Genomic DNA, 18,491 nt, shown 5'->3' with positions numbered 1-18,491 from the left:
TATTATCTCTATTAAACATATGAGGAAACTACTGGACGGAGAAGTTAAGTAATTTGCCCAAGAATATAAAGCCAGTGAGCGGCACAGGTGGGAAGTGAATCCAGCTTTCCAGCTTTAGGGTCTTAACTATTAAGCTCCACAGAAGATCACATCGCAACTAGCCCATGAGGCCCATGTCCCACAATCAGACAGGACCATATTAAGTCATTCTTACTCAATTTAAAGAGATCTCTAAAATGAGACCCTCCCTCTCCCCCAACACACACATCTAGCAATTCTTTGGTTGCATCTGTATCCTCCTAAGCTCCCTGGCAGAGGACACTTCCAAACTTCTAGGAGTCATGGTACCTGTAATCTCAACCCACCTCCTCCTAATCAGTTCACAGTGAAGACAGAATACTTGAAAGGCAGTTATGAGTCATTTCTAGGCCTTTCTCAGGTTGGAATAAACGAGTTCATCTGCCTTCTGTTCTCTAATATCTTACTTCCTTACATCCCTTTTAAAATATAAATTCCACGGGAGAAAAGGGCATATACCCCACTTTTAGTCCAGTGCCAGGCATATGACAGATCTTTAAAGGTCAGATGGAAGGAAGAATTCAGGTAGAGAAACTGTATTCTTTTTTTGCATTCTCACCAAATTCTCCACCCCAGTATTGACTTGTACAATCTAGAGTTACTCATTCAACAGATACTTATTGAGAAGTGATTGCTTCTGTACTCAAATTTTTGCCCCAGTTATATTCTATCCAAAAATAAGAAATGTCATGCTCCTTCATATTCAAACATGTACCTTCCTTAAGAGAAAGTGAACATATTTCCAATAAATTCAATTAGAATATTTGTGAATGCTGCCTAAACTATTAAATTTAATACTACAAAATGTGTTCACTCCATGACCAAGCTTAATTACATATAACACATTTTATGTTCCTAAACTAGTAAAAGTGACCTTAGTTATTTAATAAATGCTATTTAAATATAAATATTTGTTTTTATTTCAGGTTTCTTTTCTTCCTCCAAGTTCCTAGATTTTGGAGACACTTGAAGGTAAGAAAGGTCAGAATTTTGAAAATTTTTTTCTCTAAGTCCAGGACTAAAATAATCCACATGTTGGAGTAGACCTTTTCAGACCCTACAGTCTTAATTTTTTTTAAAGTCTGTTTTATTGATTTTTTTTTTTTTTTTTTGAGAGAGAGGGACAGAAACATCAGTTTGCTGTTCCACCCATTTATGCATGCATTGGTTGATTCTTGCATGTGTCATGACTGGGGAATGATGCTCTAACCAATTGAACTACCTGGCCAGGGCCTTTAATTCTTTTTGATAAGTATTTCAAAGGATCAAATCTAAAAGTTAGCTAAAGTAAACTTACTCACTTTCATGCCAACATCACTCATTTTGGGTCTACCAGGCCAAGCACCACCATGGAAGGTAAATCTGACAGGATTATGTCTTTTAACAAACTTTCCTGCTTATTATATGCAGATACCGCCATTATCTTTAAAGTTTGTGTAATTGGTTTTGTGATGCTGTTTACATTGCTACTTTCCCAGGTGTCTTAATTTAAGTTTATTGTGATTTCAGAAGACATTTTCCCTTACTCTTAAAGGTAAACGAGCATTAGACCATCTCTCTTTCCAGAAACTAAGCTGGTGTTACATGTGTTCTGCGGTAGCTTTACCGCTGTGCCCTACGTGCTGCATCCACTAGTTTATGTAATTCTGAAAAAGAAGGTTTCCTAGTCTTGTTTTCTATTTTTCCACATCTTTCTCCCCCATTCCTCAAAAAAAAATCCCAGACAGGCAATCTTGTCTGCCCTTCTTTCTCTCAACCCTTTCCCACGGCTAGGAAAGGATGCACAATGGTACTTAGGGACTAGTATCTCAGGACAGAGAGCCTTACCAGAGAATTTCATATTTTCTTCTTTCCCCAAATCCCCCAGACAGAGGGGGCTCATTCATAAGTAACTTGGTTCTCAGAGCCCTTCACAAAAACCATATAGCTCATGTTAGGAAGGACCTGCCTGACCCCTGCTTTTGGGGGTCGCAGCATGCAGAGTAGCCCCTATGGCTAAGGATCAGCAGCTGAATGTGAGAGGCCTTCCTTCCGCCCTGGCACAGGGCCACAGGGCGTGTCCAAAGCCCACCTCACACAGGAAGCAAAGCGAGCCTGGCGGACAAGATATCACTCATCCTTGTCTTGCTCTGCCTGTTCTGAAAGGGTGGAGGAAAGGAGAGATAAAAGAAAGGACAGAGCAGATCGGAAGAGGCGTGAGAGAACAGAAGTAGGAAGACGTGCTCTGTGGCTATCACAATAGCCCAGGAGACAGGCTGGGTTATAGAGACATGCAAAGGAAGGGGAGGTATGCAAGAAGTACTTTGGAAGTCAACGGCAAGGACCTGGTGACTGACTGGATGTGGGGTGAGGAAAGGAACTTTACAGTTTACAGGACACATTCAAAGGAGGTACTTGTTAGGATGATGCAGTGTGGAATGGTATCTGAGCAAGCGCAGACTGGCAAGACTAGCAAGGACAGCCCCCTGCCTCTCCTTGACAGAGGGTCGTTCAATAGTGGAACAGACCCTAGGTGGAGGAGTACAGGTGGCCTCAGAGCCTCTCCAGAAGAAGGACCTCTTATGGCAATTCTATTTGCTCCTCTTGAGCACCAGATCCCTAGAAGAATCTCATGAACTGAACAAAGCCTCAGACATCACTAAAAACAGTAGATACCTCTTGATAACAGCCTGCTAACCCGGTACACTCCACCCACAGTGTAACTCAAATGCCTCACTGATCCACCTTCCCAGAACAGGAATGGCAAAATGAGGTCCATGCTGATGATAAACAGTCACCCTTTGGTATTCCTCCCAATAAGGTCCACACCAGACTTCCAAGGGAGAGAGAAGAGACATTTCACTCAAAAATGTGTTCCTGTCCCATCATATGAAACCAATGATGCTGCCACCAGACAAACAGGGCTGGTATCTCTCTAGAACAGCACTGGCCAAGAGAACTTGCTGTGTTGACAGAAATGGTTATTAAGTACTTGAATTGTGGCTGGTATGATAGAGGACCTGAATTTTTAGTTAATTTTAATTAATTTAAATAGCCACATCTGGTTAGTGGTTACCGTGGAGAGAGTAGGCCTATATCTTAAAAAAAAAAAAAAAAAGAAAAATGATGGGGCTCAGATCACATTTGTCCTAAGCTGCCAGATAAAGGATTTGACATAATTATATTTCTGGACTACAAGGAGGCTGAATCTCTTGAATAGTTCAGCATCTGCGCATGCTATTTTCCAGCACTGAGCTCTTCTTTCTTTGGTCATTGCTACAACTACACGTCAATGTGCCTCCAATACACATTCGGAAGGTGCTCTGAGCCCCTAGCCCAATGGCCCATCCAGGAACCTCTCCATGACATCCCTGTATCTATGTCATCTTTACTAAGTCTCCCCAGCAGCAATAAAACTCAGTATCAGAAGAGGCAAGTCCATCACCCAAATCTCTTTGGACAGTATTCCAGAGGCAAACAGAGATCTCACAAAATAATAAAAAACTAATTTTGCACCATGCTTTACCTCTCACAGAGCCCTTTCACGTGCAATATATCCTTTAAGCATCACAATAACCTTAGGATATAAGTATTTAGTAAATTCATTTATTTTATAGAGGTTAAGTGACTATCTAAGGCTCTATGGTTTGTATATGATAGCCATATACCCTAACTTGGCGTGTCATAAGATAATTGAGAGAAGAAAAACTTGGGGTTGGGGAGGGGGAAGGCACGCAAGAGGGATTAAAAGAACATAGTTATGTGCAACCTTAGAAATCAACCAATTTCAATCTCAATCATTAACATGAATAAGACTCAGTTTCAAAGCATTAAGCACCTTAGTCTGGGTCCAATTTAAAGAGGCCTATGCTTTAAAATAATGGTTCTTAAAGTGCAGTGGTTCCCCAGAGCGGCAGCACATAGCATATCACTTGAAAAGTTGTTAGAAATGCAAATTCTTAGGCCCCATCCAGAACCTACTGAAACAGAAACTCTGAGGTTGGAGCTCAACAGTCTGTGTTTAAATAAGCCCTCCCAATAATTCTGATGCTCACCCATGTTTGAGAACTGCTGCTCCAGTGAGAACGATACATCTAAGGCCTAATCCATTTCCTCTGGGAAACAACGTAGTCAACACAGGAAAGGAAAGGGAGCTGCTGGTTGTGAAGTTTGGGACACGGCCTTGTGGCATGAGTCCTGGCTCACCTGCACCCCAGGTAACGAACTCTGGCCTGGCTCACAACAGCACATACACCGCCTGCCACCTCCTGTGAGGGGCACAGAGGAAATTGTTCTTTATTTAGAAAAATCTTGGTTTACAGGTGGGGAAAAGGTGTATTTTATAGGCAGTACCAGATTGTGAATAGAGTATCCTAGCTTCTAACCTCATTCAATAAATAATACTTGGTACATGGTACGGTGTTTCCAACTGTCAAAAGGTAAGCGTCTATGAGTAAGAACTGGGATTCCAGTTTCTCAGAGAAAAGAGATACATGAGAACACACATACAATAATTATAAAAGCCCTTGTGCCTCAGCTTTTTTGATGATAATAATAATTATTTTATTATTTTTTTATTATTATGGTAGCAGGCATTTATTGAATGCTTTCATTGTGCCCACCACTGTGCTAAGTGTCATATATGCATTACTTCATTTCACCCTCTACTCAACTTCATGAGGTAAGAACCCTTATTGTCTCCATTTTATCAATGAGGCTTCAGCAAGTCAAATTTCCTGAGGTTACACAGCAAGGAAGAGGCAGGACCAGGAAGCAAACCAGGTCTATTTATTCCTAAAGAATCCAAAATACTATCTCCTTTCTAAAATACATATCCAAACTTTAAGTCTATTTAACCTTATTCATACTCTTTATGTTATTGAGTTTTAACTATAGCATTCTCATTGTTTTAGTTATTTTGCCACATGCTATTTTTTTAAAAGTCATCGACCACTTAGGTTACCGCAAGTCCTTCAGCATCTGCTCAAGAACCAGGTAACTCACACTGAAGAATCTGTGGCAATAAAGATATCCAAAAACTGGATCAAAGGCAAGAACCAATTTTACTCCCACTGCGCTCAGGCATTCTGCCCAGGGAAGCCTGCCCTGACCACCTGGACCAAAGCAAGCCGTCTCGGCTCCGTGCTCATCACTCAGTCTCCATTATGGTACTTAACACATGGGAATGTCCACACATAATGCCCACTATAATCAGTGAGCTCTTGAGAGTAGGAACCCCACCTGATTCAGCTGTGAGCTTCTAAAGCACTAAATACATCATAAACCCCTAGTAGATCAATAACAAGACATACAAATACTTCAGATGGTAAAAATAGACTACAATTTGACTATTTAACATAAAATTATGAAACTTCTAGGAGAAAATCTTTGGGATGTAGGCCTAGGCAAAATATTCTTAGATGTGACACCAAAAGCACAATCCACAAAAGGAAAAGAGAATCAATAAATCGGACTTTATCAAAATTAAAAAATTTTTTTCCTGCACAATATCCTGTTAAAAGGGCAGAAAGATAAACTATGTAATGGGAAAAAAAAAATGTGGAAGCCACACATCTGACAAAGGATTGGCATCTAAAATGTCATAAAGAACTCTCAGAGCTCGAGAGTAAAAAAAAATAATCCAGTTTGAACATGGACAAAAGACATTCTCCAAAAGAGGAAATACAGATGGCAAATAAGCACATGAAAAGATGTTCAACATCATTAGCCATTAGGGAATGCAAGTCAGAACTACAGTAATATTAGAACATTTACTGGAGCAGCTAAAATAATGAACAAACGCAGGCGAGGATGCACAGGAACTGGACCTCTCACACATTGCTTGTGGAAACGTAAAATAACACACATAACTCTGGAAAAGAGTGTCGCAATTTCTTTAAAAACTAGAACATGCACTTACTATACAAAACCAAGCAATCATACTCCTGGGCATTTATCTAATATTAAGAGCCAAAAACTGGAAACAATCTGAATGTCCTTAATGTCCATACCACAAAATACTCCTCAGCAAGAAAGAGAAACGAACTATTGAAAATGCAACAGCTTGGTTGGATCTCAAGGGTATTATGCTGAGAGAAAAAGCCAGTCTCAAAAGGTCACATACCACATGACTTTATATAACATTCACAAAATTATAGAGACGAAGACCAGATGAGTGGTTACCAGGGTTTAGACATGGGGCAGGAGGGAGGAAGATGGGTGTTACTATAAAGGGATGGCACCAGGGAGATCCCTGAGGTGATGAAATAGCCCTGTCTCCTGATTGTCGTGGTGGCTACAGGAATCCACATGTGTGGAGAAACTGCACAGAGGCACACACATAAACACAAACGCATGCATGTTAAACTGGGAAATCTGAATATGCTCTGGGGATTGTACCGATGTCAATTTCCTGGTTCCACTATTATACTACGGTTATATAAGACAGTCCCAATGGGACAACTGGGTAAAGAACACAGGGGACCTCTTTACTGTTTTTGCAACTTCCTATAAAGCTATAATCATTCCAAAATTAAAAGTTTTTTAAAAAGTGAACTATAGGCATTTTACTTAAAAACAAAGCACACAAAAGAGGTATATATAGCTGCATTAATGGCTAGTGAGGTCCCAAACACAGATTTAAACATACACAGTAGGACTACGTGACTTCAATTTTTTAAAAGTTAAATCCAATTCGCCAGAGTTGTAACAGGGATATATTTCCTAACACCTTAAAGCTATTTCCCCATCCCCCTCATAAAAACGAAAACAATTGCCTGATGTGGAGCCCCTTTGGGCTTCCAGGAGTCCTGTCCTAAGTGCTTGGAATGAATATACCCCATGGTTTCACAAGAAGGGAGAAGGGCCTCAAAAGTTAGAGAACTCAGCATGGTGCCAACACACAAACAAGCCCAGGCATAGCTTCCTGTCAGCAAAAGTAGTATCCTGGCCTTCCCACAATGGCCAAGATTTAAATTCTGTCTTTCCTCCAAGACAAAACAAAATCAAACCAACAAAATAATTTAATTGCTAAGCAAACAAACAAAAACTTCAACAACCTCAGACTATTCCTAACAAACCTTATAGTCAAATATGTCCTCCAAAGTACTCCTTGTTTTGCCTAGTGATTCTAAGATACAAGAACCTACCAAAATTAATGAAAAAACAGGGGAAAACTTATTCAAAACACTAGAGAATTTCCTGGCCTGAGCTTCTGCATGCACTTAAAATGCACACAGCCACAGTGGAGGAGACAGGGGCTGCTACTTTGGAGAATTTTGCATATCAAAAATACTAACAGGGATTACAAAATTACTTCCTTTTAACTTATGGGCCTGGAAAATCTTTCAGATCTTTACAATTTTCACTGGCAATTCCCTTGTTTCATAGTCATTATTTTTTCTTTTAAAAACCTTACATTAAATACAGCGGTCCATGGTTTTGCTTTCCGAGGTATCCCTGTTCAACCTCAGTCTGAAAATGTTAAACAGAAAATTCCAAGAATAAACAATTTATAAGTTTAAAATTTCACGCTGTGCGCAGCGTGATAAAAATCTCGCGCCATCCCACGCCATCCCGCCCAGGACATGACTCACTCCTTTGCCCAGGGTATTTGTACACTACCTGCTCATTAGTCACTCAGCTGGCTCAGTTATCAGACGGGCTATCCTGGCATCATGGTGCTTGTGTTCGGGTAACCCTTATTTTATTTAATAATGGCCCCAAAGCCATTTATATAACTTTTATTACAGTATATTATTATAACTGTTTTATTATTAGTAATTGTTAATCTCTTACTATGCCTAATTTATAGATTAAACTTTATCATAGATACATATATATAGGAAAAAACATAGTCTACATAAGGTTCAGTACTATGTGCAATCTCAGACATCCAGTCGGGGAGATGACGGGGGAGTACTGTAGTACTTTATCATTTTCAAAGCACTTACACAAATTGCTATGAGAAACACAGCACTGGCACCTAGGGGCTGTACTTTTCAACAGAACTCTCACCAGTCAGACTGCCATCTAATTTCAATTAGTTCAGCCATCTTTCCCCAGGCCCCGGGGTCCATACTTCTCTACAAGGGGAGACATCAATCAATCAACCAATCAATAAGCAGAGCTCTCCCCGCAGAAGCCTCCAGATGAACTGGCTAAGGGCAGACACTCGCAAGTCTAATGAGCAGTGTGCCTGCCCATAAAATCACTCACATTTCTGCATTTATTTGCAGAAATTAACATCTCATTTAAACTGAAAGTCCTCCATTAGCTTCCATGAAAACATGTATTTTTAAATGCTTTGATCTCCACATGTCCCTCCATATATTAGTATTCTTCACCATCCATCTGAACAGAACCTAAAACATCAAGACTTCCCTTTTTAAAAGAAAGAAGAAGAGGAGTGGACTTTGTAAGTATAGCACCTCCTCTCCCTCCTATCCACTTGCAGAGGTTACAAGGGTTTCTTTATTTATCTTGAAAATGTATCTCTCCAAGCCCTGACCAGTGCGGTTCAGCCAACTGATGCGGAAGATTGCTGGTTCAATTCCTGGTCAGGGCATATGCCTGGGTTGTGGGCCCAGTCCCTGGTTGTTGGTGGGAGAGGCAATTGATGGATCGATGTTTCTCTTTCTCTCCCCCCGTTCCCTTTCCCTCTCTCTAAAAATAAATAAAATCTTAAAAAAAAAAGAGAGAGAGAAAGAAAATCTATTTCTCCAAAAACTAAACACTCCCACCATACCTCACCAGGAGAAGTAGAGACATCTTTAAAGCCTTCTACTCTATGCCCTACTCCTTTTCATTATGGTCAAATCAGTGGCTTCCCATCCTTACTCCTGTGTAAAACAGTTCAAAGTGTATTTAAGTATTATTCCCATTAATTCCCATAAAGAGCAACCATACTAAAGGCACTATAATGCTCAGAGCAATGTGACAGGAAATAAATTTCATAATGGTCTAGATTCTTCAAGAACTTGTAATCTAGAAAGACCCCTAATTGTTAACCCGATTCTGACCACCACAGGGAGCTTACAAGATCCAGAAGTGGTGGGTCCCGGGAGTGGTGGCCAGTCAGGGGTCGTGGGTGGCCAGGAGTGGTGGGAGCCAGGAGTGATGGGCCTCCACGGGAAATTTGAGTTTGGCAAGGACCCATGGGGCAGTTTTGGAAGCAAAGAGCCACCCACGGCTGATCAGCATTTCAAGCCCTGACTTTTCACTTTTTGAAATGGAAGGAAATTTTTTTCAAATAGTACCTATTAATATCCCTCCATTCTGGTTTTACTCACTTATGGTAAGTAGCATTATTGTTTGTAGTAGTCAAATGCATCTCCAGGTACCACAAATGGCTCTCTATCCACCCCCTACTCCACCGCCACCGCTCTCCAGGACTTGAGGAGCAGTAGGAAAACTGGACTCTCACAATATGCTTAGGAAGATCATGGGCAACCGTGTTTGTACTGTGTGTCATGATGGCATGGGAGCTGAGGGTCCAAGGGCCCAAAATGTTGGTCCAAACCACAAAGCCTCTGAAGGCCGCACGATCAGAGCCCCTGTCTACTGAAGCCCCAGTCGTGGTTTATCTACATGCAAGTCGGGCATTTTCCAAAGCATTTTTCACTTGGAGACAGTAAACCAACACTAAGCCAAAAAAGCAAGCGCCTTCGAGCAAAAATGGAAAGGGAAGTATTCCGTGCCACCAATCAGGGTATCAGGAGAGCAGGGCGTGGTGAGGCGAGGGAGCTTCGGGAGGGGAGTTAGGATTCTCAAACTGGGATTTGAAGGGGGTAAACTTGGCTTCGTCGCTGCGAGTTCAGTCCAGGTGGCAGTGGCCTTCGAGGTGGGTGCGCCCCAGGGCTCGTCAGCTCCACCACCCTGTCCTCCAGGCTGGATGACTATGGGGCACGTTCGGGCCCCTACGCAAGCGCAGGGCCTCGGCTCCACTCGGCTGTCATAAGCCGACGTGCCAATCTTCCTCCTGCCACAAATGTCACATTCCAAGAAAAACAGTTCTTCTTGGAAAATTTAATTTTTTCCCCCTGAAACCCGACTCTTTTAAAGGCAGCACTAAAAGCAAGGGAGAGCTGATGTAACCCCCCCTGTTTGTGTCAAAGAAACTTGTCTGGGGAGAACAAAGAAGGAGTAGTAGTTAACGTGATCCAAGCCTTGGCTCCGGGGAGCGACCCCTCCGTCGCCCCCATTTTTCAGGCCGAGATTCCCCCGACGGCAGGAAGGGTCCGACCCGGAGCAGCGCAGCCCTTCTGGCGGGCGGGTATGCGCGCCTTTGTCTGGTGAGGAGGGAAGCAGCCAGCCGCCACCCCTTTTCCGCCTCCTCGGTCGGCAGCCGGGAGACCCGCGCGCGGGCACGTCTCAGAGAGTGCAGCCATATGGCAGGGGCCCTCGGGAAGGGCCAGCCCCCGAGTCAGGGGCGCGCCCGCACCCCGAAGTGCTGGACCCGGCAAGCAGACACAACTTCCCAGCCTTCGATGAGGCGCGGGACAACGCGGTTCTGGGATCCGGCCCGCAGGCTCTGGGGGCCTACAGGGGGGCGCGGAAACGGAGTTCTGCTCTTTAAAAAAAAGAAAGAAAAGGAAAAAAAAAAAATCTGGGTAAGAGAGCAAGATTCCGGTGGCGCTCGCTCACTCCCGGCCCCTGGCGCCGAATCGGCTACCCGAGTCTCTCCGAGCCCAGCCTATCTCAGCCCCGAGACCCGAAGAGGGGCCCCTAGCGCCAAGCAGCAAGGGGCGGGGGAACACTGGACGGCTGGTTCCTCTCGTGAGAGATCTGTAAGACTCGGAGGCGCATCCCGAGCGGGGACTGATTACCTTTCACCGCAGGCTCACAAGTTCCCCGGCGCAACTTTGCCCTCCACATGAGGCGATCATGGCTAGTTCACCGCCGTGGTTGGAAAGGGCGGCCTTCAGGCAGCGCGCTGGGCATGGCGCGGTGCAGCGCGGGGAAGCGGCGCCCGACAATCAGCCCCATTCACACAGGAAGAGGGGAAAGGCCAGGGCTTCACCTCCAGCCCCAAACCGGACAACCGCTTCTGGGTCCTAGAGCGTCCCGCGCGCTCCCGCCTCCGCCCGCGCTCCCCGCTCCCGGCGCGCGGGTCGGGGAGGGTGGTCCGGGCCCGTCACTGTAACCCTACACTCCACCCCCGCCCCGGCGCCCGGCCGCTGGGCCCTAGAGCCCGTCTGCAGCCTCTCGCCACCCCTCTTCAGGTCCGCGAGATGGCCTGTTGAAATTGCCTGGAGCTCAAGCTGACCTTGTCTCCCAGAATTAGGAAGGCGATAGCCTCCTTCGTTGTCCTCGACCGCAGGTTTTTAATGTCAGACCAACCAGTTCCCGTTTCTTCGACTTGCTCTTCCTTCACACCAGGCCAACTCCGGCAAAAATCGGTTTCCTGATCTGACCTCTAAGACCAGGTTAGGTTCTGTTTAGGATGTTTTTTCTTAAGTGGAATTTCCAGGTGAAAAGTGGCCACACACTTTTCTCTTTGCATTCCTCAGGCCTCAGTGCTTCTGTCCCACGCTGAGATTGGGCGACATGCTGCTAAGATGTGCTCCGTTGACAAACAGAAAGTCCGAAAGAGATCTTACAGCCTTAGCTATTAAATGTACTGGGAGAGCTGTACATCCTGGGGCCACAAACCCCCAAGACATCATCTGTCGGAATGGAGGCAAAGAAGGTGACTCTGGGAAAATGTTGCTGATTCTCCCCCACTCTTAAATCAGGCCGGACTAAGAAACACTATTCAGCAACCCTATTATACTCGGCAGACCTTTGGAGCCTTGATCTGGAGAGCAGGAACCTGCCCCAACGGTAACATTTCTCACTAGCTTTCAAGGGCCAGCTCTGCAATTCAGCAGATGAGAGGCCTGATAGCAGAGCAGTTGCTGCAGAAGATGTTAATAAGAGAATAAGGGCATGCCACACCTCTGGTGTTCCTTTCTCCTCCTTGCCTTTTCACTAGACCCAGATTCCTTCAGGCATTCCTGCCCAGATTGGGACAACTACCTAAATAGTCTGCCAGCAGTTTTTCCCCTACAGTTAATCCTGGTGGATGGTGTGTCTTTCTGGTTCCAGTCTATTGTTCTGATTCCCAAGATGGATAGCTCAGGAACCTCACCTCTCAAGATAACACACAAATGCAGTAATATAACAATTACTTACCAAATACCTACTCTACTTAAAATCAGCTATCCTAGAATTTGATAGCACACAAAAGAAGCAGATAAGCCCTTCAAAGATTTATTATCTATTTAAGAAGATAAGCTATGCAAACAAAACAAGAAGGCAACAAAACAAGATCTGGAGATGCCTGCAAAAGGTGGAGAGAAGGTCTTACTGCAAGAGAAAGGAGAGCTTTGAAGGGTGGTGAAGCTCAGATACAGCTAGCATTCTAGTACAGACTGGGAAAGAGGTAATGGGCAGAAAAAGGAGGGAAAGAAGGAAGAAAACTATATCCAAGGAGACAACAGAACTCATCAATTATGAGCATCCATGGGAACAAAACTAGCATAGATGGGGTCACAGTGCAACCTCTCACTACCTGTATGACCTTGGGCAAGTCTCCTAACTTCTGTAAACCTCAGTTTGCACAGTGATGAAACAGCACAAAGTCTCACAGGGTGATTGTAAGGACTGAATAAAGTAACAAACATAGAATACTTACCACAATGCATGTAAGTGCTCAACATATACTTGCTATTATTATTTCAACCAACCCTCCAAAAACCCTGCAAGGCAGAGAGAGTCTGGGAAATTGTTGCAGGAAGCAATAACTTGTGAGTTGTGGACAAAGGAGATGGAAAGGAAGCAACACTATGAACCAAATCTTTGAAGAGAGTAAATACAATGAAAAAAGATACTGTATCTTTTAAGTAAGGTTATACTCTTTTCATGGCTAAGATGGTTATCCTTGGACCAATCATGCTAACCTATGTTTTGAACCTGGGTCATAAGAAGAACGGTCCATTCTTAGAAGAATAGGTCATTGGACCAATGATGAAAGCAGCAGGGCTGACAGAGGAAACTTGTCTGAGAAAGATGTTAAGAGGCTTACTGTCCTCTGGGAAAGGGGAAATAAGGAAGAAGAGCCTGAGTGAGAAGTGGAGAACAGAAGTATAGAGGAGAAAAAAATGAAGTGTGAAGATCGGTTTACCTGGAGAATGCCCACAACAAAAAATAAGAGAAAGAAGAAGGAAGAAGAGGAAGAGACTGGAGAAGTAGGGGCAGGTTTAAAAGCAATGAAGACAGAGGAAGTTTTAGGAATTTGGTTCCTCTCTCAAAAGCTACAGATTCCTAGACTTCTGATGAAGTGACAGGCACAGCTTGTGGGCTCAACAATGTTCTGATTCAATTAGGTGGACCTGGCCTGGACTCTTCAAATTGATTCCAAGTGATAACACAGGAGTCAAACACATGGCAGCAGAGGCAGAAAGACCTGCTGGAGGCCAGTTTTCCCCTCCATATACCTTAATTTCTTTAATTATTAATAATCATTACATCACATATAGAAAATGAGTAATCTTCTAGCTCAAATACATCTAAAAATCTATTGTTCAGGTACTAAGACCTGAGAAAAAGACTTTGGATCTGACTAGCAAGAGATCATCAATAACATTTTATACAGTATGTTTGGCTGGAGATTCTGACGTATGATGGGGGCCAAATGGAAGGTGTGTTTACAATAAAAACTGAATGCCATTTTACTAGCAGCCAGGTGAACCAGTCAGCATGTGTGTTCTTTCTTTCTTTTCTGTTTTTAAGATTTTATTTATTTATTTTTTGAGTGAAAGAAAGCAAAGAAGGAAGAGGAAGAGAAATATCTATATGAGAGAGAAACATCCCTCTGCTTTGCGGGATGACGCCCAACCAAAATTAGCCACACCGGTCAGGGCAGCATCTGTGTTTTCTTTGGATCTGCACACTCACTCTAAAGGTCATCATCTTTTCTAAAGTGATGCAGGCTGTCCTTTACTTACTCCCAGGAAACTTAGGAAGGTGATGGAACAATTTCAGCACTCTCAGGGACAGCTCAGCAAACTGCCTTCAAACAGGGCAGGTACCAGAGGCACCAGGCAAGCACAGAGGCCTGAAGAAAAGTGAAGCAACAGGCATCCATGCAGAGGGGAATGAGCCTGGTCTCACAGTAAGTCCTGTGTTCTAGTCCTGGTTCCACCTATTTCCAGCTATGGAGAGGAACCGAACAAGAGCCTCAGCTTCCTCCTCTGTGAATTGGGAATGAAACTTACCTCACTGGCTTATTAAATTAGATAATATATGTCAAGTGCTGGACACATAGTAGAAATTCAGTAAAAGAAACCCTTTCCTTCTCCTCCAGTGATTTGAAATAGCAAGGAATTTTATTGTCTGTTAAAATGCAAATCTCCTTCCCCCCTCTTCTTCTCTGCACCCACCAAATACATCCTTGAAGTCCTTATCAGCTACTACTTTGACTGGAATAGGCCCAAAGAATGGGCCTAAGCTTGCCAGGAGGGAGACAGCAAATGGCAAAAGGAGAGTGGAAAGGCATGACCACATAAGAGACAGTCCCAGACAAGGCTCAGCATCACCTGGGTTAGGGCATACTACAATTAATAGTTCTTGATCAGTGCCTGTCGAATGGACAAACCAATGACTGAATACAGCCAGGCTGTCTTAATCAAAGTGCTGTTTTGCTTCCTGAACATGTAATGATATTTTTAAAGCCCAAGTTATGTCATGCTTCATAGAGTATGATTTATAAACCAAAACATGTAAAATTTTAAATTATTGATGTCCCCACCTCCAAATTCTAGAGGTTCAAAATATCTAAAGCTAGAGTCCTACAATCACCCTGAGTGCCTCCTAGTACACTGAAGTTTGGGCGCCACGGACTAAGGTCTCCAACTAGCTCATTGGAGTCATGGTGCTCTTGCAATTCTCTTTCAGAAGTATTTACTACATCAGAGCTTCATATGATAAAGGTAAAGACTGATGGCTGACATATTAGAGGTTAAAACAAAGCATATGGGAGCACAAAGGAGTGACTGATTTTGCAGGGTTGGGGGTGTGGGGTAGGTTCCAAGAAATCCACGTGTTGAGAGAAAGATATTACTAGCAAAGGCATGGTCTTAAGAAAGGAAAATACACATTGCCATGCTTCTCAGCACTTTTTCTTTGAATCTCTTTTTTTCATAAACACAAATGGTCACACCAGTCCCAGATTTGATAAACCCCTGTATTATCACCAGGCTAGAAGATTTTTTTTCCAAGTTTTTCTTTCAGTCCTTTGTTTTACAAAGACAATAGTTGTGTATCTTTTCCTGCTTGTTTCACATGTAAAATCATGTTTTCAAATAAGCTTTTTCCCATGGCAGAGGCCTCCTCTGGAGATTCTAGCACATGCCCTGCCCTCATCTTGCAAACTGTCGACAGGAACAAAATTCAGGAAAGACTGGGAGTGCCTACAGTAGAGGGTGCTGGGAAAACATTGCTGTCATGAGAGGGAAGGTCAAAGGGATGAGCCATTGCCAAGCCAGGCTGATATGAATGGAAGAGTGACAAATGAAAAGGAGGAAGATGTGAAAGGCAAGCGGAAGATACACAGGTGAGATGCCTCTGCAAGTGCGCTCCCGGAGGGCTTAAATGTATTATAACAGAATGGATCATCTGGAAACCTGCTCCTTTTGAAACTTATCCAAGGACTCTTTGATTATGAAAAACTTCCCAACAAATATTTATTAAGTACCTACTAAGGGCCAGGCTCTGCGCTACAACCTACATAGCTGTTTGGCTCAGTTAGTGAGTTATGGATCTGGCCTGTTTGTCTGGATGTTTTTAGCTTCACACCCATAGTGACACACCATTCTCTTCTTGCCTCATGGCTTTCTCCTGTGAGCATATTACCTAATATGCATTATGCACATCATTTGATCTATATGAAACACAAGAAACAGAGGGTAGATACGATCTTGTCCGGGGAAAATGTACCTACACCAAATAGCTAAAGAGAAAGAGTAGAGACAATGGACCCAAACAAACCGGAGGTCAGATCCCAACTGAAACACTGAGTAGCTATGAATGTAGAGCCTGGCATATAACAGGTGTTTAATAAATGGTAATCATTTTAATTATTATTTGCCACAATTCCTACAAAACCCTTGGGGCTATTGAAAGCTCATACATTTTTGGTTCATTATTTCAGGGTTTCTCATCCTTGGCACTATTAACATTTGGGGCTCATAATATTTTGTTGTGATGGTTGCCCTGTATATGATAGAATGTTTAACAACATCCCTGGCCACTGCCCACTAAATGTCAGTAGCAACATCCCCACCCCAATCCAACTTATGGCAACTAATAACACCTCCGCAGATATTGCCAAATGTCTCTCATGGGGCGAAGTTGCCCCTGGATAAGAACCGCTGAATTAGTTGAATAATTGACGTTGCCTAGGTTACCGTCTCCCAAGCTCTGACCATATTGATCATCCCATTGAGTTGTTGGGTGAATCCAATTGCATACTAATAGGAGGCAGCCTCAGTTTTGTTTATCTTACTGTATATCATGCAATAAAAGTTTCTTCCTTTTCTTTTTTTCATGAACACAAAACTAATCATGTTTTACTATTTTATTTTCAATGATGATACGGACATTTTTTTTCTTTTTCTAAAACTGGGATCATATTGAGTTCCTAAAATAACAGCAACATAAAATCACTAATAAAAACAAGGATGTCTCTGGGTGGTGTGGCCCAGTGGATTGAGCGCCGGCTTGCAAACGGAAAGGTTGCCAGTTGGATTCCTTGTCAGGGCACATGCTGGGTTGTGGGCTGTGTCCCCCGTAGGGGGTGTGCAAGAGGCAACCAATCACACTGATGTTTCTCTCCTTTCTCCCTTCCTTCCTCTCTCTCTAAAAATAAATAACCTAAAAAACAAACAAATAAAGAAACAAGAAGCAAGGATTGTCACAATAACTATACCTAGCTGAGATCAGAATATTCATACTTAAGATCCCTGTAGTTGCCACTCTGAAAAGGATGGTTGGGTGTTTTATTCTGAAAACATGCTTTTTCTGTCCATAGCTAGAAAGATCAGTGAGAAGAATGGCTTCTCCACAACCTATACAACAGTTCTAGTTCTCCTCTTTCTAGAATATGCACTAAACACCAGCAATTCTTGTACTTTGAATGTCAAAGACAGAAAAATGAGGAAGCTCTCACCATTCGTAATGGCTTCAGCTCCTCTGTATGGCTCAATTCAGGAGAAAAATTTGTTTTACAGCAGAAACTCAGAGTGGGGTGAGCTGTTAAAATTCACATCTTAAATGGTAAGTTATTCATCCAGAAATCAGAAAGTATTCACTGTGTGTCAGTGATAGAGCCAGTGTTACACGATGTAGAACAGGCTTCAGAAAAGTCCAAGGTAGAGGATGAAATAATCAGAAATAATTTGAAAAAGGTAAGTTCTAAACAGAAGGATTAACTGAAAGAATTAACTGAAAGCACAATACAGTTTAAAAGAAGGCAGGGCTATGTGAGGGCTGTAATGGTTCATTCATTCATTCATTCATTCATTCAAAAAATATTATCAATTACACTGAATGACAAAACACTCCACTAGTAGTCCAAATACCGTGGTATAGGCTCTGTTTTACTAAAATGTGTATAAATAAATCTAAAATTACAAATTTGTCTCTGTGTGATGAAGGAAAGGAACAGGGTGCAATAACAGAGACTAATGAAGAAGAAAGGGGCTACTTAGAGTGGGTGGAAAGGGAAGGCTTCTCCAATGCGATGAGGAAGAAACAGAGCATGTCTGCAAACCAAATAGCACGTGCAAAGATCTTGAAGCAGGAAAGAGCTCAATGAGTGTGATAAACTTAAAGGTGGCAAATGGAGAAAGGACCTGGAGGTATCTGGGTCCGGGGATGGTCCCAGGAAGAATTCCTTAGCAATGTTACCATTCTCATTTATCCAGTATCTGGGAATAATTCCTTTCTATTTAATCTTTATGACATGAGGTAGTATGACAAATGACTTTCAAACTAAGTGCAAGAGAGAAAGGAAACATCAGAAAATGACCAATTTGGGGGAAAAAATAGTAAAAGGATTAAATGTAAACAACTCGAAAGTAAACTTCAAAGTCTATCTATTTGGTCACAATATTTACACAAAAGATGCAGTCTCTCTAGAGGCTTCATCTGAGCCCTGGCCAGTGTGGCTCAGTTAGTTGGAGCACTGTCTTGTAAACCAAAAGGTTGCTGTCTTGATCCCCTGTGAGGGTGCATACAAGAGGCAACCAATTGATGTTCCTCTCTTTTTCTCTCCCTCTCTTACTTCTTCTCTCTAAAAGCAATGAATAAATGCCCTTGGTGAGGAAAAGAACAACATCAACAAGAGAAGACCCAGGATAGGATGACCCAGGGAAGAACCAGTGCCAGTAGGG

General features: G+C 42.9%; 1 protein-coding gene across 8 annotated transcripts in view; it reads right to left on the bottom strand.

The window, feature by feature from the left end:
• The window catches only part of AMOTL1 (angiomotin like 1), a 152,563-nt gene that overhangs the window by 84,111 nt on the left and 49,961 nt on the right, over positions 1 to 18,491 (bottom strand). Inside the window, exon 1 of one of the 8 annotated variants that reach the window (XM_054592229.1) lies at positions 10,884 to 11,159. The exons of the other annotated variants lie outside the window; for them this stretch is intronic. Within the exon in view, the coding sequence (XP_054448204.1) occupies positions 10,884 to 10,932 (49 nt within the window). The 5' untranslated portion in view covers positions 10,933 to 11,159. Of the gene's footprint in view, positions 1 to 10,883; positions 11,160 to 18,491 lie in introns of those variants that run through there. 8 annotated transcript variants of the gene reach the window in all.

Source organism: Pteronotus mesoamericanus, unplaced genomic scaffold (genome assembly GCF_021234165.1).
Source record: "Pteronotus mesoamericanus isolate MK-2021 breed Mesoamerican mustached bat unplaced genomic scaffold, CSHL_Meso_final scaffold_36, whole genome shotgun sequence".
Lineage (NCBI taxonomy): Eukaryota > Metazoa > Chordata > Mammalia > Chiroptera > Mormoopidae > Pteronotus > Pteronotus mesoamericanus.
The sequence above is the reverse complement of the archived record's forward strand: the minus strand, read 5'-3'. Positions and strand labels throughout refer to the sequence as shown.